Source organism: Symsagittifera roscoffensis, chromosome 7 (genome assembly GCF_963678635.1).
Source record: "Symsagittifera roscoffensis chromosome 7, txSymRosc1.1, whole genome shotgun sequence".
Classification (NCBI taxonomy): Eukaryota; Metazoa; Xenacoelomorpha; order Acoela; family Convolutidae; genus Symsagittifera; species Symsagittifera roscoffensis.
This window is the reverse complement of record NC_087068.1, coordinates 16266334-16291523: the sequence shown is the minus strand read 5'-3', so window position 1 is coordinate 16291523 and position 25190 is coordinate 16266334. Positions and strand designations below refer to the sequence as shown.

Below are 25190 nucleotides of genomic sequence, written 5' to 3'. Positions count from 1 at the left end.
ATGGCAACGCAGCTCTTCCAGCGGCGACCTTAAACCGAAATTTTCAAGTTAATTTAATTGCGAGTTGTAGCTGTTCTTAAATTTTGCGAGTTGTCGTTCGTTGCGGTATCGTCAGAACCATGCTCATGAAATTCAATCAACTAGCGAGCAACTAGGCAAAATTGTTTAAAAAAATTGTTGGGAACTCTTTTTTTTGAAACTACCTATCGTTTATGTTTTTTCCGCGCCATTGCTATTTAGCAAACTAATAAATTGAATTTTATTTTTAACCGGTGAAAAATCAATTTTTGAGCGTGAACATTTCCAACATTTTCCTAATTAAAAACAAAAACAAACACGCGACGTAAGTAGGTTTCTTAATTTCAATCAAAGTGGTTTGAAGCAAACCGATTGTTTCTGATGGTACCTGAGTCACCGTAATGTGTATTGGGTCCATGAAGACACAGGTGAAGCGCAGGCTTGTAAAAATTAGTGAGGCCTAGTTTCGGGTTGCACGACACATTATCCACGGACTCGTGTACTTCTTTTTCTTGAACTAAGCTGGTTTTTTTGCCTTCCAAGAACTTTCTGCCTTTTTGGATTAGATCTGCTGGTGGTTGCCCCTTTATTTTCTTAAATAAGCCTAAAAAGGAGAAATTAGTTATTTTAAAAAGTATCGATTTATTCTCGAAGCGAATCGATCTTCATGTCCAAATGTTTTATCTACTTGTCTACAAAAATCAATTGGTTCGCAAAAACAATTGTTGTTTTTATCAAGCTATTCAAGCAAGTAAACTTCGAACTTTTTCAAATTAAGCCATGACGTAAATTGGCATGAAAAATTTTAAATTTCATACACCAAATCCGTTCGCAAAAATTTAAACTTTCTAAGCTAGCTATTCAAGATATGTAAATAAAGATACTTCAATTATATAATGAAGCAAACTGGATGGCAGAAAGTTCGGACAATTTTTGAAGCCATTCAAGCAAACCAGTTTTAAAATCTTTCTCAAATTTTTTCTTATACTGAATCGTCGTCCAAAAAATGAAATGCTTTCCAATTCAAGCTTTCCTAAGCAAACTATTCAATCAAGGAAATTTTGAAACAATTCAAGTTACTCCATAGAGTGTATTCGTCCGCAATTAACCAATTTCTTAAAAAAACTACGAAAGCTAATAAGTTTTAGAATAACTCAAGTTATTCAACAACAAATTGGTTCGTTGAAAGTTCAAGTTGATCTTAAGCAACTACTCGAGATACAAATTTTGAAATATTTCAAGCTATTTAAGGCCAAAACAGTTCGCTAAAAACTCAAGCTTTTCGAAGAAAGTAGTTCAAGCTAAAAAAAATCGTTGAAATGCTTCAAACTATTTCATGAAGCAAATCTTGTGGCAAAAGAACTTGAGTTTTTTCTACTGAACTCATTGAAAAAATGAAATTTTGAAATGATTCGAGTTAATTCACAGATAGAATCGTTCTGCTAAGTGTTCAATTTTTTCTATGCAATCTATTCAAGAAAGACAACTTTGAAATATTTCAAATCAAGTATTTCACAGAGCAAATCAATAGTTCAAGTTGTTTCTTAGACCGAAAAGTCTAGGACGTGAACGTTTTCCTATGCAAGCAAATTATCAAGGAATGCAACTTTGAAAAAAAGTACAAGTAGTTTCATTGAGCGAATCAATTTGCGAAACGCTTAAATTTTAAGCAACTTCTCCAAAAGATTAAAAATCAATATTTCAAGTTATTTCGTGAAGCGAATTGGTTGGGGAGCAGTTAATGTTTTCCTATGCAAATTAGTCATTTTGAAAAATATTGTTTTTTCTAAGTAAGCTACTCAAAAGATGAAACTTTGAAGCGATTCAACTTGTTTCATGCAACGAAGCGGCTGGCAACAAATTTAATTTTTTTGAGCGATGAAATAATTCTAGATGATTCATAGATCGAATCAGTTTGCAAAAGTTTTGAGTTTTTTAAAGCAAACTATTCGAACTAGGAAGCTTGTAACAACCCGTTTTACCCAGTGAAACCAAAATCTCAGATTTGAGAGGGTAGCTTTCGAGAAAAGTCAAAAAGTTTAAAAAATTGTTCAAAGGCCACAACCATGACTTTCCGAAGGTCATAACTTTTCTTGTAAAAAAATTTGGGCATAACCGCTAAAACGGGGATTTTTTCATATTTTGTCAATTTCATTGAACTCAAAATCTAAAATTTGCTAGAGTAGCAGTCGAGAAAAATTTAAAAAAATCACAAAAACATTCAAAAATCTACAATTTAAGGGAACAAGGGAATACGTCTGAGGGCATCACTTCTTATATCAAAAACTTGAGCGTAGCCATCTAAACAACCTGTTTGTTCCATTAAGCCCAAAATCTCAGATTTGATCAGTTAGTTTTTGAGAAATTGCAGAAACTCGAAAAACTTGGAAAGAAAGAAAAAACTAGAAGAATTTCTATAGTCACCCCATGCGAATTTTTGAAGGCTGTACAAAATGGTGTAAGGTATATAGAGACTTAAAAAACATGATGCAGGCACACAGGTGTGTATGCATACTTTTCATTGATACTACTTTTTTTTAAATCGTTTGATTAATGAAAACCCGTCGTCTTTTTTGAAAAAGTGATTTTTTTCAGGCCTTTTAAAAAACCAATTCTTATAGTTTTTCAATACCTGTTTTTTATCAAACAGGATTTGTCTTTCGGAAGCAAACTTTTTAGATTGGTTCAATAATTGTTCTGAAAAAAATCTGAGCTGATAACTAAGTTAATTTCCGCTGCTATTATTTATCGTTCTCCAAAAAAAACTTTTCCTTTTAACTTCTGAAAGAATATATGCAGAAAAAACCAAGCTGTTCGTATCAAGGAAACATTTTTAATGTTCCTTTCTGCCCTTCAATGTATGTGGTACAGTTTTGAAAACTTCGCCCACTATTCATGCTTATGAAAAGTGATGTTCTTAGTATTTAGTAAGCTAATAATATGGCACCCAGCTTGAAATGGGCGTAGCTGTTTGATAGTGTTTAAGTTTAATGTATTGATGCTGATATTGAGGTAATCCCAAAATTCAAGAATTGGGCTGCATAACAAAACCTTAGTTGCTTCTCTAAAAAAAAATAAGAATGGAAACTTTCATAGACTTTTTGGTGTAAAATGTTTGGCGTAGCCGTTTATGAACAAAGGTTTCCCCACAACCCTATGAAGTGCCTCGGTTAAACACTTGATATCAAATTCGGCTCAGTAGAATTGGAGACGAATTACAAAATTTTAATTTCCATGACTTTTCGAATGATATAAATTTTTTTTTAAATTGGGCTTGGCCAATAAAACAGGGGAACTTTCCATATTTTGTCAGTTCCTTTAACTCAAAACCTAAATATTGGTAAAAAAAAATTGTTCAGACAAGTCAAAAAGTATCAAAAACAGTCAAAATATTGAAAACTTGATTTTTCTGAGGGCCATAACTTCTTGTGTAGAAAAAATTGGGCATAGCTGATCATGCAGGGGAGCTTCCCGCTACCCGTTTTTTTTATTCAACCAAAAGTCTCAGATAGGGCCGGATAATTTTTAGAACCCAAAAACTCAGATTTGGGATTGTAGCTTTCAAAAAAAGTCAAAAATTTTGTTAAGAAAAAATTATCTTTTCCGAGGGTCATTCTTTTTTCTGTATAAAAACTAAAGCGTAGCCGGTTATGCAGATAAACTTCTCACAACCTGTTCTATCGATTGGAGCCAAAATCCCCTATTTTGAATGCAATTTTTGGAAACTTAATGACTTCTCTCGAAAACTCTTCTTCAAAATCAGATATTTTATGTTCAAACGGGTTTTATGTTGTGGAAAAATTGTTTTTTTTTAAGTCAATAAGCACAATTTTTGTCACAAGAAACAAAGTTACGACCATCAGAAAGTCATGTTTGTGACGTTTCGACAGTTTTATCAAACTTCTCACAAAAACTCACAAACATGACTGTTCCGAAGGTCAAACCTTTTCTTGTAAGAAATATTCGGCTTATTCGGTAGAAAAAACAAAGAATTTTTTTTAACCTGCCAACTTAATTGAACCTATAACCCCAGACTAGTTGAAGAAAACAAATTTAGAAAAAAAAACCGAAGTTGAAGAATAGTTCACGCGAAAGGTCAAAAAAATTCAAAAAACGGTCAAAAAATCAAAAAGTTGACTTCTCCGAGGGCAATAAACTCTAATTTTAAAAAAACGGGCGTAGTTTTTTATGCAGGTGAGCTTTCCACAACTTTTTTCCCCATTGAAATAAACCTCAGATTTGGGAGGGGTAGTTTTTGAGAAAAAAAAACAAAAAGTTTCAAACAAAGTCAAAAATCGAAAATTCTACTAGTACGAAGTATATAACTTTTGATTTAAAAAAATGGGCATAACGTTGATGCAGGGGGCTTCCAACAACCTGTTTTACTTATTGAAAGTAAAATCTCAGATTTGGGAGGATTGTTTTCGAGAAGAGACAAAAAAATTTCAAATAACGGTAAAAAAATCGATAGATTTGACTTTTTCGAGGGATTAAAGTTTTTGTGCGAAAAAGTGGTCGCAACCAATTGTAGGGAGGAGCTTCCCCAAACAGTTCTTCCGATTGAAAACGAAACATCAGATTTGAGAGGGTAGTTGTTGAGAAAAGTGGAAAAGTTTCAAAAACGGTCAAAAAGTCGAAAATTTGACTTTTCCTAGAATCATACCTTTTAATTTAAAAGACATTGGTCGTCACCGCTTATGCAGGTGAGCTTCTTAAAGCCCGTTCATAGTTTTTGTGACAAGTCAAATATGACAGAAAATAGTCAAAAATCGATAAATTTGACTTTTCCGAGAGCCATAATTTTGTGCAAAAAAAATTGGACGCAACCGCTTATGCAGAGAAGCTTCTAATAAGCCCGTTCTACACAAGGAAACCAATACATCAGATTTAATAGAGTAGCTACTGAGAAAATCTCAGATTTGGGAGAGTATTTTTTGAGAAACTGTTTTAAAAAATCAAAAAAAAAATTGAGAAAAAAATTTTTTATTGGAAGATCATAACTTTTTGTTTAAAAATTTGGGATTAACCGCTTACACAACTCGTTCTACCCACTGAAACCAAAATCTCAGATTTGGGAGGGCAGTTTATGAGAAAAAAGAAAAATAGAAAAATTTTCAAATAAGAGTTAAAAGCTTACCCCCCCCCCCCCTCCCCCACACACACACACATACTTTTTCGAAAGCTGTAGAAGGTGATGTAAGGTTAAAGCGCCTGAGGAATTATGCAGGCACAGAGGGAAGTGGGCAGACTTCCCATTGGTTGGTACATTTTTTGAAAATTGATAGAGTAGTGTTTGAGAAACACTACACGTTTTTTTTTTAAATGAAAAAATTTTTCAAACCGTCTAAAAAAAACAAGGAAAGATAGCCGGTTAGTGTGCAAGTAGCACAGAATTTTCCGAACATAGTCTGTAGAAACAACCTTTTTAAAAAATTTCATTACAAAATAGTGTAGTTTTTTCTGCTAGGTGTGATCTGACGTCAAAATATAACTTATAATATCAAAATATAAGGCATATTAGACAGTCATAGTAATTTTCTCGATAAAAGAAAACAATTTGCAGAATGCTCTAAGGTGGTTCGAATTAAGACTGAAAAGGCTTTAACATGATATATCACTCAACCCAGTGACAAACAAAAAGAAAAACCAAACTACACCCGAATACGAAGTTCTTCCCCATTTTCAGTGGTTGGAGCAAAAACCCGATCCCATACATTTTCATAATACCTGTTTTTATCAAACAGGAACTTTTTTGAGGGCCATAATTGTTCGTGGAAAAATCTTTGGGCATAATCGCTTATCCAGCGGAGTCTTACCTAATCTTTTAATCAATTCAAACCACCAGAGCGAATAGAAAGGTTGTTTCTTAAGGAAAAAAAGATGGGCAAAGCCGCTCAAACAGCGGAGCTTCTCACAAATCGTTCTCACCATTGAACTTGCAATCTCGTATTTGGGAGGGTAGTTTTTGAGAAAAGCAAAAAGTTTCAAAAATGGACAAGAAATCAAACATTGACTTTTCTGAGAGTCATTAATTTTTTTCTCCTAAAATCACTAACCCCTTTTAGAGGGAATCCTCCCTCAAGCCTTTTTGTTATTAAACTCAGCCACTCAACTTTAAGACAGTAAGTTTTTGAGACCAAGTTTTCAAAAAAATGGGCAAAAAATTGCAATTGTGACTTTTCCGCGGACCCCAACTTAATTTGAAGAAAAAATACGGGCGTATCCGCTAGTGCAACACGTTCTCTGCACTGAACCTAAGATCTCAGATAAAATCTAAAGATTCTAAACCTAAAATATTAGTCGAGAAAAAGCAAAACTTGACAAAACGGTCAAAAAGCACATTTTCCTTTTTTTCGAGGGTCAAACTTTCATGGAGAAAAAAATTGGGCTGAACCGCTTCTCTGGGCAAGCTCCTCACAAACAAAACTTCAATATAATGAAGTTTTCGAGAAAATATTGAAAAAAAAAACGACGAATGTAGAAAGCGGCTACGGTAGAAAGACACTACCTGTATATGCAAGAAAACACTAGAGTAGGCGGTCTATCTATTGGTATGATTTTTTGATATTAATTGAGTGGTTTTTGAGAAACAAATCAATTAAGAAAGAAAAATTTTTTTCAAAGCGTCTAAAACATAAAATGGGAAAAAACAAATCTCACACATTTTTTTAAGTATCAGTGTTAGCAGACAAAATTAGGTAATAAGACTGAACGCTCTAGTTCAATTTTTTTGAATTTGTTTTTCTCATGCGGGTTATAGGTTAAAATGGGTAATTTCAAAATTTTAAAAAATGGGCTTTGCCCAAAACTTTAGTTGTTTCTAAAATAAACCAAGTAGGAATGAAGTTTTTTGAGACATTGGAAAACTCCAAGACAATACGCTTCGGAAAAAACTTAATGGCTAAGTCGTTTATGCACGAAGGCTCTCCATAACAAGCTGCCTCGATTATAAACTTCATATCAGATTCGTCTGGTCTGGGTAGTTTTCGCTAACAGTAAAAAAAACTGACAAGAAATCAAAATCTTGACTTTTTTGAGGGCCATGAACTTTTTATATGAAAAATGGGACGTATTCGTTTCTGCAGGGTAGCCTGTATCAACTCTTTTTTTTCGATTGAACTCAAATACTCCTATTTGGGAGGGTAGTTTTCGAGAGAAGGTAAAGTTTTTCAAAGCAATAGTTAAAACTCTCAATTATGCCTTTTCCGAGTACTCTAACTTGTTTTGTAGAAAAAGTATTGGCATAGCCGTTAATGCAGGGGCCTTACCACAAAAAAATTTTTGCATTGAACCCAAAGTCTCAGATTTGGGAGGGTAGTTTACGAGGAAAGTCAAAAAGATTGACAAAACGGTCAAAAATCACAAAACTTTACATTTTTCCGAAGGTTTAACCACTTCTGCAGTCAAGCAATTCACAAAGCGTTCTCTATATTGAAATTCAAATATCAGATTTGGGGGTTAGTTTCTGAGAAAATTGAAAAAGCCCGAAAATATGGGTCGAAAATTCACCCACAGACTTTTTCGAAGAAAGAGACTACCTGTACATGCAAGAAGACAGAAAAGTGCGTGGTATGTTCGTGGATATCAATATATCTACATTGAACAGTACTTTTTGACAAAAATAAAAACAAAATAGAGGAAAAAGTTATCCAAAGCGTGTAAAATAAAAGAAGGGTAGTTTTCAAAAAAAAATTGACTTTTTCGAAAGCCATGACTTTTGGAATAAAACTAGAAGCCCAGCTAAATGTATAGGTAACGTCTTGATATCTTGATATTTTTAATATGGTTGAAATGATGCGGCACGAAACAGATAATTTGATCATAACAAATTTGAGTGAGCAAAGGCTTATATACAAAGGATTCCAGCAGCCTGCTGCCTCATTTAAACCCTTGATATCAAAATTTTTGAGAAAAGTAAAAAGAGATTCAAAAAGCAGACAAGAAACGGAAATTTTTCTGAGGGCGAAACTTTATTGTTCAAAAATTAGCATGTCGCCGCTAAAAAGGAGGAGCTGTTCTCAACTTTTTTTTGCAACGGGACATAAGCTGACAATTGTTTGCAACGGAACATTTCCCGTTTGAAAAAAAACGGTTCCTGGTCAGATTTGAATCCAAGATCTTTTGCGTACCAGGCGTTTTCGTAACTTCCAGACTAATTGTGCCAGAGAGGGTTCGAAATTTGAATTCATTATTAGGCAAGATACCAAGTGATCTAAGTGATTCTGTTGAACAAGTTGCTAGCCCGAAAAAAGTCTTTATTCCGAATTGTAGTCGAAAGTTCTAAAGAAAAAGAAGAAAATCGTAATTCACCCAAAAAATTTACGTAATTCATTCACTCGTTTTAGTAAAGTGTGACTAAAAAGTATGGGAAAGAAAAAAGACAAAATGGAACAACTATTAGCTAAATTAACGTTGAAACCTTATCCAAATGGAACTGCGATGTCAGCCGTTTTAGTCTAATTTCATCTAACTTGTCTTAAATAGTCCGCCAACCGAGAATTTCAGGCCACGTTTTCTCGACACTGAAAGAACGCTTCACTTTTTTGATTTTAGAATCCAGCGCACTATCAAAATTACTTAGATATGATACCATACTTGACCCCAAAGGAGCTTTCCTTGAAATAGACAAACTGGCTGGACAAAAAACTGAACCGAATCCAAAATCAGTGGTCGGACAATAAAGTCTCAAGCCAGTAAATTGGAAAAAAGAAACATTTCATCCGGTTGCTCTTATCGAGCCTAAAATGTTTTTCAATCAATTTTAAGAATTTTGACGAGAAAATTTGGGTCTAATGCAAATAATATTTTCTGTTGATATCAAAAGTGATTTCTCGTGCAGTTAAAACTGTTGAGAGAGCTCCGGTACAAGAGAAACTTGTAAAATTTTAAATAATTTTTGATCACGAAGGTTTTTTTGATACGAGGGTGTTTCGGATGTGGTCATCTATTAGCTACCCGAAACAAAGATCCCGCCGAATCGAGCAAGGTTCGAATTTCAATATTCCTTTCTCGATTCTTTTGAGGTTATCTTGTAGGTGTATTCAATCATGACTACCACAGAACCTATAACAAAAGAAATGAACTGAATTTAAAAATAAAAAACAAAAATCAAAATGCTTAAAATTCAAGAAACAAAAATTTTAAAAACAAAAAATCATCCCAACCTATATATGAGTCCGAGCTACGTTTATCGACTCTTAATCAACTCCACCTAGAAAAGTTAAAAAGTTTGACAAAGCGGTGAAAAAAATCGAAAGTTTGACTATTCCGATGGCCATAAAACTTAGTGTGAATAATTTTAGCGTAACCACTTGTGTAAAACAGCTTCCCAAGAGCCGTTCTACCTGTAAAACGAAACTTTTCGTATTTAGGTGTGAAATTGTTTTGCGAATACACAAATTCAAAAATAGTGGGTAAAAAATCCCCTAAAGAGTTTTTTGAAAGCTGTGAAAAGTGGGGTGAGGTGAAAAAATAATAAGTGGTTATACAACAGACACACAAGGACTGGCTGAGTTTCCATCGCTGCTAATGTTTTCTTAATGACAGAGTTTTTTTTGAGAACAGGCCGAGAATTTTTCCAAAGCAAAACTCAAAGTAAAATTGAATAAGAAACCCAATCCCATACACTTGCATAGTTTCTCTTTTTATCAAACAAGGATTGGGATGCAGTCGCTTATGCAGAAGAACTTCCCACAACCAATGCTCTTCATTGAAAACAAAATCTCAGATTTTTAATTTTTGAGAAAAAGTAAGAAAAAAATCCAAAAATATGGGTCAAAAATCCACCCCACACAATTTTTCAAAGGCTGTAAAAAAAGTGAGGTAAAAACACGGAAGATTGGGCAGAACTTCCATTGAAACACCTTGTTTGGAAATCGAAAAATTATTTTTTTGAGAAAAACTAATAATTTTGAGAATAGCCAAAAAATTTCTTCTATTGTTTTAAAATTAATTTAAAAAAAAACGACTCTATACAGCTAACACGAAATAATTTTAGCGGCACAATTTTTGTTTTCGTCCAAAGTTCAGTTTATTATCTTCTGAAAAACTGGGAGTAAAGTAGCAGTTACTTTCAGCGGAAGTAACTTTCGGTTTCATCAGTATCATTTTTTTGCTTTCTCGTTCCGTAGATGTTCTGAAAAAAAATGTGCGCAATTTATGGAACGTTACAATCTGTTTATTTCAACTTTATAAGCCCCGAATATATCTTCATGCTTTCTTGATCTACACTCTAAAACTTTGTTGCGAAATTTAACCGGCAAGTCATCGTGTAATGCAAAAAAAATTGTGTGAAACACACATCTTTTCAGTATATCGAAGGATTACAGGCAATAAAAATAAATGTGTGCCAAAATTCCAATATTGCAAAAAAGTGCTACTTGATTTGTTATCATGGGTTTCCATCAAAGTGACTTTTGTAAATTGAATCTAAAATGATATTTAATGCCTTTTTGAAGACTAAAAAAACGTTAGATGTCAGATTAGAATTCATACATTTTAAACCTGACTCGTTTTAACCTATTCACTCAAATTTTTTTCACTCTAATATACTCATTAGCGTTATACTCTATCGTTGTTTTTGAAAAAAAAAAGTTTAAAAATTTCAGACATCAAAGAACAGGGTAAATGTTTGAGGACTACAGTTAGTTCCCGCTGATTGTATTTTTAAGTCCCCAATTTTTTTTGTGCTGTGATTTTTGCTAATATTCCTGCAAATAACTTGTGGATTGGTTGTTCTGTCTTTTGATATAATCTGCTTTGGTGATTTTGGCTGTTCTAAATCGATATTTACCTCCCAGTAATCACTATTAGGGGGAGCTATAATTTTTGATACTAAGCTGAGCAAGGGACTGAAATGGAAAGACACTATAAACACCATTTTCTTACCTAGAATTCGCATATGGGTGTGTATATCTTTTGCCTTACATAGTGGCAGTACGCTCTCCTGTTGAAATTTCTCTGGCTGGAAGTTGATGAGCGCAATATCGTAGAGGAAATGAAGTCTTTCATTGTATCCGGGATGTACTATCAGATGTTTTTGGAAGTCATTTTCAGTTCCTAAAAAAATTGTTTGAGCATCAAACTCTTTACACTTGGTAAAAAAGTGCTGACAAAAGTACGGAGTTAATCGCTGAAATTGAATGCTCTTTTCCGTCACGAGGGGCTTGCACGTCAGAGGTTTTCAGAGAGGATTGTCTAACCCTCACTACCTGTAAGGTCAACTGTTTAATACTACTTTACGAGTTTTATTTAACCTAACCCATCGCAAAAACGGGAAAAGGCAATATGCCTAAATGTAGTTCTTGTACAATTTTCTACGAGAAATCTGCCTAAGCTACTATAATATGGTTCAAATCACACGGGTACAAAACGGGACCCAAAATTCGCCGCGAGATGAGCAGAAAAGGTGTTAAAATGTATCCACAAGAGTGAAGGTGCCTATTTGACACTTTCAGAATGTTTTTGCTTATTCGACATTTCAAAAAATGGATATTACGCACGTTCTAAGTAACTTCTCTAGTCAAATTAGGCACTATCGATTTATTAGAGGACATTTATTTACGGATGTTCATTCCAGTGAGCTCATAATGTCATTGTTTTTGCTAAAAATGTCTCCAATTTTCTTTAAAAATTATCCTGCCAAATGTGATATTGAGTTCTATGGAAGGATCAAGTAGTCAAGCGACCATGGAACACATGCAAGGATGTGTGACACTCTTAATCTGCAGATCGAGAGCTCGATACCGCCGCATAGCAGATTTATTAGTTTTTATTTTTTTCCCTTTTCGACATTTTAGAGCTATCTTTTGCCATTTTGTTGCTTCTGTTTGCAAAGTGCAGCTTCGCTTGTCTAAATTTTCTCTCCCCCCCCCCCCCGACAGAATATCTTCCTTTTTTATCTGAGCTATGCTTCTCTATTCTTTTTAGGGCAATGAATCTAGTGAATACTCTTATATAAATCTTAGCGATTGTTTTTTGCGTTTTTTGAAGAAAAAGTCTTAAATCTTGTTCGCACTCAATTTTGATTTTTCGCGGCTTCACTTGAGACTTCTTTTCATTTTCAGTTCATTTCATTTATTGAAATGAAGGCAAACACCACTATCGAACAGCAAAAGTGAAAAGTAAACTTATTTGTAGAACATACCGGACTTCCTACAAAGAAGGTTGTAGCCGATTATGCAGGGCAGATCTTTACACCAAATACTTTAATTTGAAACTTTAACCTAAAAATTTGCGGTGCAGTTTTTGAGAGAAAAAAGCCTCCAAAAGACAATAGAAATTTCAAAACTTTCTTTTTCATAGGATAATAACAGTTTTTATACGTAAAATAGGGCGTAGCTGCTTCCACTCTCTTTTTTATTCAACTTGTAGTCATGGTACCACTTGGGAAAATTTCAATAACTATTTTTGGCGCTTTTCTCTCCCCCCATCTGTTCATTTTGTTCAATGGACTGATTTGAAAACTCACATACGGACTAATTAGGTTAAGACAAACGGCTCTTTTCCAGTCCCCCCACCCTTTGTTAAATTACAAAAAGAGATGTTCAAAAATTGTTCACACGGCAATTTTCATGTTAGAAATGTTGTGAAAATTTGTTCAGCTGTTCACGCTGACACGTTTTAATGCAGTTCATAACATTAAAAATTATTTTAAAAAGACTTTCATGTAATGAATTTCAGAAAAAATGAAAGGGGGGAACTGGAAAAGAGCCAGACAAACATATTTAGTCTTCATATTTTACCTTGTAAAACCACCCGTTACACCATAAAATTCATGTTTGTGTGAGGTGGGGGATGGAAAAAGGGCCCCATTTTTTTCGATTGAACTCTATGCTCTGCCTGCCATTACAAGCTATATTGCTTAGCGTATACATAGTGCGTTCCGGAAAGTTCGGTGTGGGTTCGTTTCTCACCTAAATCGTTTCATTTGAGAATCACAATAGAACCGAACTTGATAGAATATAAAACTCTAATACTAAAATAGATTCAAAAATGTTTTGCAATTCTTTTTCTGTTGTTTCAACTGCATGAACTGAATATGATTTCTTCGTAAACATCAGAAATCAACACATGATCAACACTACCACTTTCTTGCCTGATGCAGACAATGATTTTGCAATATTTCAAGCATTAACTTGTGTTTTAAAACCGACCCTGTTTTGTTTTTACGTCACAATTTGAGCAGTACATGGCTGTGTTTTTACCAAAGTAATTGGGCTCCTTTTCGTTCCCCCACCTCATACGAGCACCAAATTATAGTGCAATGAGTAGTTTTACAATGTTAATTATGAGGACCAAATTTGTTTTTCATGGCCTAATTAGTACGCATTTCAATTTTTTTAACAATCGGTTGGTGGCAACAGTAATTTTAATTTTAAAAATATACAGGTGGGAGAAAGGAAAAAGAGACGCTATGGGTTCAACCCTCTTTTTTATACTGTAAAAAGGCAGTAGATCTGATGAACAAAGTGTATGAAAAAAGCTAATGAAGTGAACTAACCTGATTTTGTGATAGCAAGTCCGGCCTTCTTGTCGAAAAACAACGAAGAATCTATGCGCGTCGTGAAATCTTTGTAATTTATTTCAATGCGCGTCTCTAAAACAAAATGTCATTTAGGATGTTAATTTGAACTTCTTATAGTAACAACTGTGCAGTTTGTTATGAATTACTGTCTAGGGCGTCGTATTACACTGTAACTTAAGTTGGGGTTTTTTATGCAATCATATTGAAGCCCATGTTTCGTGATTTGAATTCTGATAATAAATTTCAACGAGTTGATATTATCAGAGATATCATACAATTTTTAAATGAAAATTGTTTTGTGATAACCATCCAATGAATTCCTTACGGTCAGAAAACTATTCGAAATCTGTATGATAAGCAGATAACTAGCCACCACAATTGTCTGACAAGCATTCTCTCCATACGATTTTTTAAAAATGGCTCTTTTCCAGTTTCCTTCTTAAAATTAGAAACAAAGCTGTCCAAACAAGGTTTTTCGAAAATGGTTCACCCGGTTTTTTGCATTAGAGAAAAATTGTAAATAATTGTTCAATTAATCACGCTGATACGTTTTAATGCAGTCTCACCATACAACAAAACAGACTTTCAAATATTGAGTTTCAGAAAAATCTAGGGAAAAACAACTGGAAAACAGCCAAAATGTTTTAAAAGTTTCTCTTTACATTCTTGTGTTTTCACTGAAAACCAAACCAAGGATTTTCTCATACAAGAAAATCATAAGTTAAGTGGCGATAATCTCAAATAAATACTGCCTTTCTATATTTATCATGTATATAAGTTTCTTTCAGAAGCTCCGAGCAAAAGCCGTTATATTTTGTATACGCTAAGTCATCTTTAACTTCAAAAACTTAGGTCACAACTTATTTTCTGGAAAACTTTCATTTGTGCCTGGAAAAAAATTTACTTCTTTCTCGATTTTTCTCTTTTGTATCCATGCAAAAAAGTGCCTATCAATGAAACTTTTGATGAGAAAGTTGAACGATAAATTTTTTAACCACAGACTCAACTAAGAATGGAAATTTATGATAAAAAATTCTCTTGCACGCAATGGTATAAGAATCACTTTTCGTGTATAGCGGTCACCCCGGGTAGTTTCAGGTCAAAACATTGCTTAATCTACTTTTGGCCTGATAGTTCCGAATTGCTGAAATAGTGTAATAGAACAATAAAATGATAAGCAGTGGTCTTTTACAAGCCTAATAACATAGCCAATCGAAGATTGAAAAAGAGTAATGAACGCAAGTAAACGTAAAAAAAACACTGCATTTGTTGAGAAAATCTTTCGAATTTCACAAAAAAATAAATGCCATTTAAGCTCGTTTTGAATTTCTAGAACAATTCATGATGAGTGCTTTTTTGATAACATTAACCCAACTTGAGAAAACTGGATCAACAGGTAAAGTTTTCAATCCACTGAAAATCTAAAAATTAAATTCCACTTTCGAAACTAGAAATCGTTCACGATTTTTTGCGCCATTTCCACGTTCGTATTTGGAGAGTGCTATTTGAGTAACTTTTAGCAGATAAAATTCAATTGAACTCGGAAATTGCATATGTACCTAAGTGCATTCATGAATGCATCAATATGTATGAATGCACATCTGTAGTTATTAGAGACTTTTCCTGAAAAAAAACAAAAAAAAACAGCAAGACCTATTTAAGATTCTTCACTATGTTCATTACTCATGAAAAGACTCAAAGCAGGAGCAAGCAAATCACTTCTTCTGATCGAAAGAAACAAACAAAAATTTTTGTTTGTAACAAACAAAAAAAACGCAGATACTGATGAAAAGGACGATGAAAGAAAGCAAAAAAAATTTTGATAATAGTTTTTTTTGAAATGAAATTCAACCTCTGCAACTGCAAAAAGAAAAGTTTTCCTCAGTATTTTAATAACTCATAAATTTATAGATTCAAGAAATCCCTCTAGTTTCAAGACAAAACACTGCTTTGCGAGGCTGGTAAATAGATCGGTTGACTGTTCCGATTTTGAAACTTCAAGGAAATTCCGCGTTATTTAGTAACAAATCAACCGGCTGATCATGGCAAACTTTTTGACGAGATTTGGCGGAAAAAATTGCTAGCAACGCTCTGAAAGCTTAGACAAGTTTGACATTCGTGAAACGTTCAAACAACAACAATTGCAAATCTATAGAAAAACCTACAATATTTTTGAACGCATATAAAAAACTAACCAATAATTTTTTTTTCAGCTCCTTTTATAAAATGAAAATATTTTTATACATCACAACTATAATAAATGATTTCAATGTACTTGAGCAAAAAATCATGGCAAAACGCTTGATAGTTTTTTCTAAAGTATGATGGATAGTGTTCAAAATGAATTAAATGTTGAAGGAGAATGTCTCGTTCTGGCTCTTTTCCAAGTGCAACTTAAAAGTACGGAATTTTATGTTTGCTTTATGTGTTATTACGGCTAAATGCGTGATGTTACGCTGTAAATTATGAAGTACAAATCTGTTGTCGATTTGTTCACCACGCCAAAGTTCGATGCTTTATGACAACGTTAATTGAGCTTTTCGAAACTGGATTAGAGCCCTCGTTCTTTATGTAAACTATGATTTAGTTTTTCAAAAAGGAAGTTCAATTGACGTTGGTAGAACTAGCCCTAACCTCATGTTTTATAAGACAAAATGTCATTGACAACGGGTGATGATCTCAAAAACATTTGAGAAAGTCTTAATTAATAATTAAAGGGTTATTCTCCACCCCCTCTCCACCGCATTTGAACTTCAATTTTCAAAATTTTTTGACATTGTTATTAAGGGCTGATTTATGGAGTAGGATTTTAATGGTTTCAAACTCTTCCCCTAGGTTTTCAACCTAATCTCCACCAAGAGGGTCCTTCTTTTGGCGCTAATTTACGAAATCCGATTTTGCCTGAAAAATTGTAGATTCTGTTTAAGGCGCCTTGGGCATCAAGGGTTTTTGATGCGTCCAAAAAGGCACAAAAATATTGACAAGTATTTTGAGAGATGCAAGCAGAAAACTGACTGAAAAGCAAATTATCAGATCGAAGTCTCGGGATACAAAAAAAAAATTCACTAATCATTTTGTTAGCTCTAGCCTCAAATTCACATACAGCCAAAAAACTAGTGGCCTAGTTAAAACTGGAGGTCTCCAATTATATATTTTTGGCTCTTTTCCAGTCCCCTCTGATTTTTCCAGAAATTTAAAATATGAAAACTTATTTAAAATGACTTTTCATGTTATAAAAGCATTAAACGTGAACTTGTGAACATATTTTCACAACCTTTCTTAAATGCAAAATGCCGTGCGAACAACTTTGGAATAGGTTTATTTTCAAATTTTACGAGAAGGTTGGGAAACTGAAAAAAAGTCGCATTTTTTAGGAGTTTGTTGTGCTGATATGAGATGTAATGTGTACTTTTCAGAAAATTGAAATTTGGAGTTTACCCAACATCTTAGTTGCTTCTCTCATAAAAAAGGATTAGCCGTTCATGTAGGATAAAGACCTGCCACACCTCTTTTCAATTGAACTCATTGCTCTCGCTAGATTTAGGAGCGAGTAATTAAGTTCTTGTCTTTTAAAAACTATTTTAAAATGTTTTGAATTCACTGCATTTTGGCTGTGCATGAATTTGGATGAATTAAAACTATTGAGTTTTAGTCTGTAAAGCAACCAAAAATATCAACTTCTTCGACAGTAATCCCCTCCATCATCACAAATGAATGGCCTAAATCCGCAGCACAGTCGAGTCAGCAAGGTAAAGAGGCGACGTTAAGTTAAGTTATTTGAAAACTTATGTTATCGGAAAAGCTAAGACTGCCTTAGCACATTTTGCATTAAATTAAAAAGTGTACGAGATGCTTTGGAAACAAAAGAGCAAAAATTTTGGCCAGCCAAAGAATACTAAAACAGTGCAACTAGACAAATTGTCAAATGTTTTCCTCAAAAACATAAATTTTTTGATGATATATTCAGTTTCTTCTTGACAATCTTTTTTGGAGCATTTTTTGGTTCGCTTGAACAGGAAGAAGATCTCAAAGCCTGTCCTGTTGAATGAAGCCCTCAGAAACATTCCACCGAACTTGAGAGAATGTTTGTCAACCTATTTAGTCAAACGTCATTTGTAAAAATCAAACTAAACTAATTTCAGTGCTTAGTTGAAAGCCAAAGCAGAGGTTCATGAGCAGATTAAAAACATGGCTGGAAAACCAAAATTGGAGGACCAAAGTAAGTCTTTAGTAGTGACAAGAGTTTTCTTTGTTAGAACTACTACAGTTGGGAAAAAGGTTACTTTTCCGGCATACATCCTTTTTAAAGGCGAATATTCGCTGTGGAAAAGCTCAATGTTGGCAAGAAAAAACCCGACACAAAGAGCAAAATTTTCAGCTGATTCAAAATTTTTAGCAAAATTTTCGTTCGATTCAATGAAAGCTGCGTCTTTTATGTCTGCAAAGGAAGCCACATCTTCTGAGAGCGTCCTGAGCTAACAAAAAAAAGCCACAAAACATGATGACCCATATAATTTTGTTTCATAGTGCCGACCGAGAGTACGACAGTCGATTTCACTGCAAAAAAAAAATCGCCAACCAGCTAGCACTAACATGGCAAAAGACAATTTTCAACGCTTAGCCAGTAACTGAACTGCATATGACGAACCAGGAAAAAATAGCGCTAGCAACAGATTACCGGGCACCAACTCGAGTAACGCGGACACCAACTCTGGACCAGTAACATACAAGCTGTCAACAATTAAACGGACCTGATTACCTCAAAAGGTTTACAGCTGATTCTTAAACTTGAAGTTTCTTCGGAATCCCATAGAACTGAATGCCTGTCGTTTTGTGATAATGCAACAAGTCAACCCTGGTATCAGCTAGACAGTCAGTGGACAGTTTAAATCTGACAGTCAGTGGCATCAATGCAACTGATAATGTGAAAACAAAGCAGGTTCAGAATAATGTGTAAACTATTTTTGAAGAATTCGAAAACAAATTCGAAATAACTGCCTTGGTTAACAACGAACTGAAGAATCGTTACTGGTAGTGTCAGACTTCCCGCCCTACAAAGCTAGAATTCGTTTATTGCTCCGATACTTCCAATGGTTTATAGCTAGCTGATGTTGATTTAAAAAATGGTCAGGACTTATTCCACGCTATTTGGCGGAAGAATACTTGAAGAGTGAGAATAAGCTAAACACCGCACCCGTTGACGCCCGACTTTCAAAAGGTTGGGATTTAGGCCGTCAACAACTGACAACTTTATGTATCCTTTCCATTTGCTTCAAGTGTAGTAAATTTGACAATGAAATTGCAATCAAGTAGAGTCCTGGTACAAGTTGCAGTCCTATGGTGCTTACAAGCAGGCAGTCTCTGTCGACAATAATGCATTTGGTTTAATCGAATCGCCAAAAATTCATTGCAGTTGAAGATATGTCCCAGGAATGTTCTGACTGGACGAGAATGTCACCCAGCCGGATAGTTACTATTAGGCGCTCGTTCAGCTTAAACTGTTATAAAAGCGTTAGCAAAAAGACCCAAAACTCAGAAATCAAAACTCGATGATTATCAAAGAGGATTTGCGCGTGGGATGCGTGATTCACATTCTTCTCATTAAATTTTAAACTCAGCAAGCGCGAGTGGGGGACCCTAGATGTACATGTGGATGTACATCAGCACATCAGACTTTTTTGAGGCAACAGATTCACCGACATGCAAAAATTATGCCTTGAAGCCAATGCAATGAATAACAAGGCGATATTTCCCTACGCAACGTCAGCAGCGCTTGAAACGTTCTACATGGACGAGTACCTGTAGACTTTTATGAGTATCGGGATGTTTCGTTCAATTTGATTCAACTTTTAGTCGACTTTTAGCGATAGGTGGCTTTGATTTAACTAATTTCAGAAGCCTTGTAAAATGTTCTACAAACTGGACCACCGTGATGACAAATTTGGGTCTAGCCGTGGTGTAAGCGTAGTGTAGTTACGTATCGTCCCTTTGGTATCGTCCCTTTTTTACCCGATAGCTCTCATTGCGCTCTGCACAATATGAGCGCGATTACTCTTACAAGAAATTTGGCCTGATCATGGTCAGCAATTGCATGCTGATTTGCCCGTTGAAACCAAGTCGAAGTTTCTCGCCTTGCATCGTGACCTGGAGAAATCTCGAGCTATGATGATAAGACGAAGTTGTTTCATCGCACCCATTGTTTGCGTTGAGTTATGCATGTTTGAGGACAACTGAGAATACTATTTTGTGCTGTTGAGCCATTGAAAGTGTACTCTATGCCAAAGCCTGACTTTCAATCCGCGTTAATCGCAAATCTACTTGACAGAAGACAGCATCAAAGCCTTGGCGATTCCTGTGTCGGATACTTTCACGTGGATCGATAGCACTACTACTCTTTGTTGCTTGAAATCGCACAGAAAGTAAACTAACTTCGTGGCAAATAAGATTGGAGGTATTCTGGAAAATACGACTGTTGATCAGTGGTTCAACGCCTTGTGTGGAGACAATCTTGCCGACACTGAAAGAAGAGAAATCTCTGCCGATTTTTTGAAAATCAGCAGTTGGGTGAATGGTCCCAGTTTTTTAATTGCAAGGACTGGCCCTTCATACCGAATGTAGAAGTTTTTGAGATAACTGGCTTCTCTCAAAATTTTAGCCTGTTTGCCGTCAGCCGCCCTTCGTGAATTGCGGCGTAAATTACTTTAGATCCTTCTATTTCTCAATCCGAAGAAACTCAGGGAAACTAGGCGCTTCATAATCAGGTGTAAGTCTTTGAGAGTGTTTCCTTAGTGGGTACACGCTCTTGTCTAATGGCGATAGAAGGTTTCAGTGCTTGTCGCGGAATTCCGTCATTCAGTTGGTCTCATAAGGGCACGAACTCGTTCTCCGTATTCAGTGCTGCAATATGCAAGCAAAGATTTAGAATAAGATCTAATAAAAAAATTCAATCCGTCGGCAGCTCCGCACCACCATAGGTCATGAGAACAACTTATTCTCTGTTGTAAACAAATGTTCTTCGATCGACCCTTAAACTATATATTGCTCCACTTTTTGCTCCGTCGGGAACCAAGGATGTACTCGCTAGATTTACGGGCAAGAAATTAAGCTAAGGACTTTTATTAAAAATTACCAAAATACGTTTTGATAACTATGTCATATATGATTTTAGATGATTCTGTTTAATGTTAACCAGACTATGGTCGCTTATTATGCTGATTGGTGTTACTAAATCCGATTTAACACTGATGTTCAAGGTTGTGATTCGAATTAAAAACACCAAATTTTGTCCTTATTTTTCGAATAAAAGGATTGAAAAAAAAACAATTGAGCACGAGTTTTTAAGGAAACCAAAATTTCCGACAACTACAACTCGATCTACCTACACCAGAGCTGCCGAGGTAAAAACACTCAGTATCAAAATTAACAGATTTAGAAACTAGAAAGTTTTCCGAAAAACGTTAAAATTTTTGCTAAAGGATTTTTTCTTCAGGCCCTACCGCCTTTTCTACAAAAAAAAGATTGTTTGCAACATAATTGTTATTTGAACCTTTGAAATCACAATTGGCGAACTAGTTTTTTTTGAAAAAATACCTTCCGAAAAACTATTGCTTTTTCTAAGGCCAAGCCGGTTTTCTATTAGAAAAAAAATAAGGTGTAACCGTTTAAGGACATTCAATTTTGAAAAGTCTTTTTAACGTTGTCACAATGCAATAAAATTTGGCGTGATGAACAAATCAACGATTCTGAACAGATTTGTTCTTCATACTTTACAGCGTAACATTACGCATTTAGCCGTAATAACACGTAAAACAAATATAAAACTCGGTATTTTGAAAGAGGGGAGCTGGAAAAGAGCCAAGGTAACCACAACCTGTTTTCCAGCTGAACCCTTAGACCCTTAGCAGCCGAGTCACTTCTGCAGGGACGTTTAGCAAATGGCCGTTTTTTGAACTCACATTTGATAGGGTATATTAGGACTAAATATTTTAGTACAAAAACAAGGAAGTAGCCGCACCTAACGGAAAAATGCGATTGACAGGTTAATTTGATCTGCTCTGAACGACCCATTAACTTCAGATTAGTTTTTTCAGTCTTTGAGACAAATCACGAAATTTCCAAAAAAAGATGACAAACATTACCCCAGAAACAGAAATTTTCGACGGCTGTAGAAGTAGGAGTACGGAAATCAGCAAGGTATGTTTTAAGAAAACTGAAACTTTGAAAAAATTCAACTTTTTTTCCAAGCCGTCTGATAAAGCGGTCTTTCCCATTATTGCCTCTGCAGCCTAGAATTCAAAAATTATAGCACCACCATTTTTCATTTGACTTCAACAGACTTGTTGTGTTTTCTATCTAAAGTGCAACCATACAAAAGAGCATCTACATTTAAGCTCATTGTTAGTTTTCCCCCCTCGAAAAAAAACAAAAGCAAAGCTGTTCAAAAATCGTTGCATGGAGGAAATCTAAATATTTGTTCACCTGTTCATGCACGTTTCAATTCAGTTTATAACCAGAAAAGTCATTTTGAACAGACTTTCATATATTTTAAGGATTGAACTAACTTCTAGCGTTGAATAGAGTTACTAGTTATGCATTAAAATCAAAAATACACATGCTGTTTGACTGTGCAAGTTAAATTACTTTCCCGCGTAATTTGATCAAGGGGCTAAAATTTATTGGAGGTGCTAAAATGAGACTGAAATTTACAAAAAAAATTAAAAATCAAATCCCATTAATTTTCAAAAATACCCGTTTCTATTAAACAAAGCGGCTCTTTTCCAGTCCCCCCTTTCAAATTCAATTTTAAAAAGTCGTTTTAACGTTGTCATAAGGCAATGAAATTTGGCGTGGTGAACAAATCGACAATTGTGAAAAAATTTGTTCCTCAAACGTCACAGCGTAACATCACGCATTTAACCATAATAAAACGTAAAACAAACATACAATCTAATGATCCCTATCTAGAAAATTTATACCTAATGATCCCTAAGTAAAAATAGTGATCCCTTTGTATATCCAATGATCCCTATGTATGAATAGTGATCCCTATGTATAACCAATGATCCCTATGTACAACTAAGATCCCAAATAATCCTAATGTATAGCCAATGATCCTTATGTACACCTAATACTCCCTACGTATAGCTAAAGATCCTTACGTATAATCAATGATCCCTCTGCATAACTAATGATCCCTATGTAAAATAAATGACGTATGTCTAATTATCCCTATGTCTAACTAATGATCTCCATGTATGACCAATGATCCCTATGAATAAATAAAGATCCTGTGTACAGAAACTGATCTACAGTGATCACTATGTGAAAATAACGAAAATAACGATCACTATGTGAAAATATTTGCGCATAACCAATGATCCCTATAAACAATTAGTGATCCTTATGTAAAACAATTGATCTCTATGTATTACCAACGATCCCTGTACAACTAATGATCCCTGTCTATAACTTATGATCACAGTGTAAAACTATTAATGCTAAGCATAACAAATGATCTTCACGTATAACCAATGATCTCTATCTTTAATCAATGATCCCTATGTACATCTAATGATCCCTATGTACAGCTACGCATCCCTTATGATCCTAATGTATAGCCAATGATCCCTATGTACACCTAATGATTCCTACGTATAGCAAATGATCCTTGCGTATAAGCAATGATCTCTATGTACAATTAGGGATCCCTAATGATCCTAATGTGTAGCCAATGATCCCTGTGTACACCTAATTCTCCCTACGTATATCTAATGATCCTTGCGTATGACCAATGATCCCTCTGCATAACTAATGTTTCCTACGTAAAATAAATGACGTATGACTAATGATCCCTATGTCTAACTGATGATCTCCATGTATGACCAATGATCCCTATGTATAGATAATAACCCTGTGTACAAATATTGATCCCTGAAGATCACTATGTGAAAAAAAACAATCTTTGCGCACAACCAATGATCCCTGAACAACTAGTGATCCCTGTGTATAACTTATGAGCACAGTGTAAAACTATAAATCTTATGTATAACTAATGATCTCCACGTGTAATCAATGATCTCTATGTTTAACCAATGATCCCTATGTACATCTAATGATCTTTAGTTGGAGCTAATGATGCAAAGAAAAATTATAGCCGCTTAAGCAGAGGTCATGGCCGCTTAGGCAGAAACAATTCCTAAAACCGGATTTCTGATTTAAAAATTCCGAAGTAGTCAAAACGGTTTCATTTGTTTCAATTATTTGAAATTGAAACAGTCCCACTTTTGCCCCACAGGAGAAAAATTGTTTCGGCTCTTTTCCAGTCCCACTTTTTATTTTTTTCAAAACTCAATATACGAAGTTTTAATAAAAGTTGCTTTCGTCGATGTTCTAAACTGTAATAAAACTTGTCAGCAAGAACAAGTGATTAAGATCCATGACAAATTCTTTTTTTCTACATGCAAGTTGCTTTATGAACAATTTTTTTATATTTACGTTTGTAGTTTACCGAAAGGGGTGGTTGCAATAACCTTGGAAAAGAGCTTTTTCTACAAAAAATTGGTCTAGTCGCTTAAGCAGGGAGAATTCTAGTAACCTGTTTCTTTCTACTGAACCCTTGATATCAGGTTTGACAGGATAGTTATCGATAAAAGTCAAAAATTTTCCAAAACAATTTCAGGTCAACAACTCCAAAGTTTCGAGGGCTATAACTTATTTTTTTCAACTATGGTCGTGGCCATGTACGCAGTGAAGTTCCATGCAAAATGTTATTTCGATTGAACTTTAAGTTTAAGCAAAATGTTATTTCGATTGAGCCTTTTGTATTTTACCGAGAGGGGTGGTTGCAATAACCTTGGAAAAGAGCTTTTTCTAAGGTCTTTTCCAAGGTACATGCAAACTTGGGGTACATGCAAGCACACTTGGGAGTTATCAATTTTTCTATTAAAATCATTTTATGAGAATCGTTAAATGTAGTTTTTGAGAATTATTAAAATTTTTGAATGGTGAAAAAATTTTTTCCAAGGCGACCCATTTCAAAAACCAAAACCTGTATATTATCGTAATTGCTTTCCTCATTTTACAGTATGCTGGGGAGAAATTTGCAATGCCGTGGAAAAAAGGGCTCGTTTCCACTTCCCCACCCCACCTTTCAAAATCTCTAAGTTTTATGTTTTTTTTATGTTATTACGGCTAAATGCGTGAAGTTACGACGTAAATTATGAAGAAAAAAAGTGTTCAAAGTTGTCGATTTGATCACCACGCCGAATTTCATTGAATTATGACGACGTTAAGTAAACTTTTCAAAATTGAATTTGAAAGGGGTAAACTGGAAAAAAGCCGAAAAAAGTCACGTTTAAAATGGTTAAAAACTTAAAAGGAGCTGAAAATAAAGTTTCTGACAACAGTAGAGTCTTTTATAACAACACAATGGGCAGCCGTGATCACAGTGTGTCTTGAAATGATTGTGCCACCACAGCGCGCTTGATCATTTGTATTGAACGTATGGTTTCTGTAGTGGACATCCACTTTCACGAAGAAGTCTCGCTTGCTGTTTGGAACACATCCATCACATACTCTTCTTCCATTTTGTTCTGATGCCCAAAGGCTCACCATACAGACATTGATCAGAAAAACTAGAAAAGAAAAC

The 25190-nt window shown here is 34.8% G+C and overlaps 2 protein-coding genes across 2 annotated transcripts in view; one reads left to right on the top strand and one right to left on the bottom strand.

Moving 5' to 3' along the window:
• Nucleotides 1-25173, bottom strand: part of LOC134851056 (clotting factor G beta subunit-like) — a 34466-nt gene extending 9293 nt beyond the window's left edge. Inside the window, exons 1-4 of the mRNA XM_063866955.1 lie at nt 24944-25173; nt 13520-13613; nt 10906-11076; nt 407-622 (exon numbers count right to left, since the gene is read on the bottom strand). Of these exons, the coding sequence (XP_063723025.1) occupies nt 407-622; nt 10906-11076; nt 13520-13613; nt 24944-25156 (694 nt within the window). The 5' untranslated portion in view covers nt 25157-25173. The remainder of the gene's footprint in view (nt 1-406; nt 623-10905; nt 11077-13519; nt 13614-24943) is intronic.
• The window catches only part of LOC134850944 (centrosomal protein of 164 kDa-like), a 556693-nt gene that overhangs the window by 133963 nt on the left and 397540 nt on the right, over nt 1-25190 (top strand). The gene's annotated exons all lie outside the window — the stretch shown is intronic.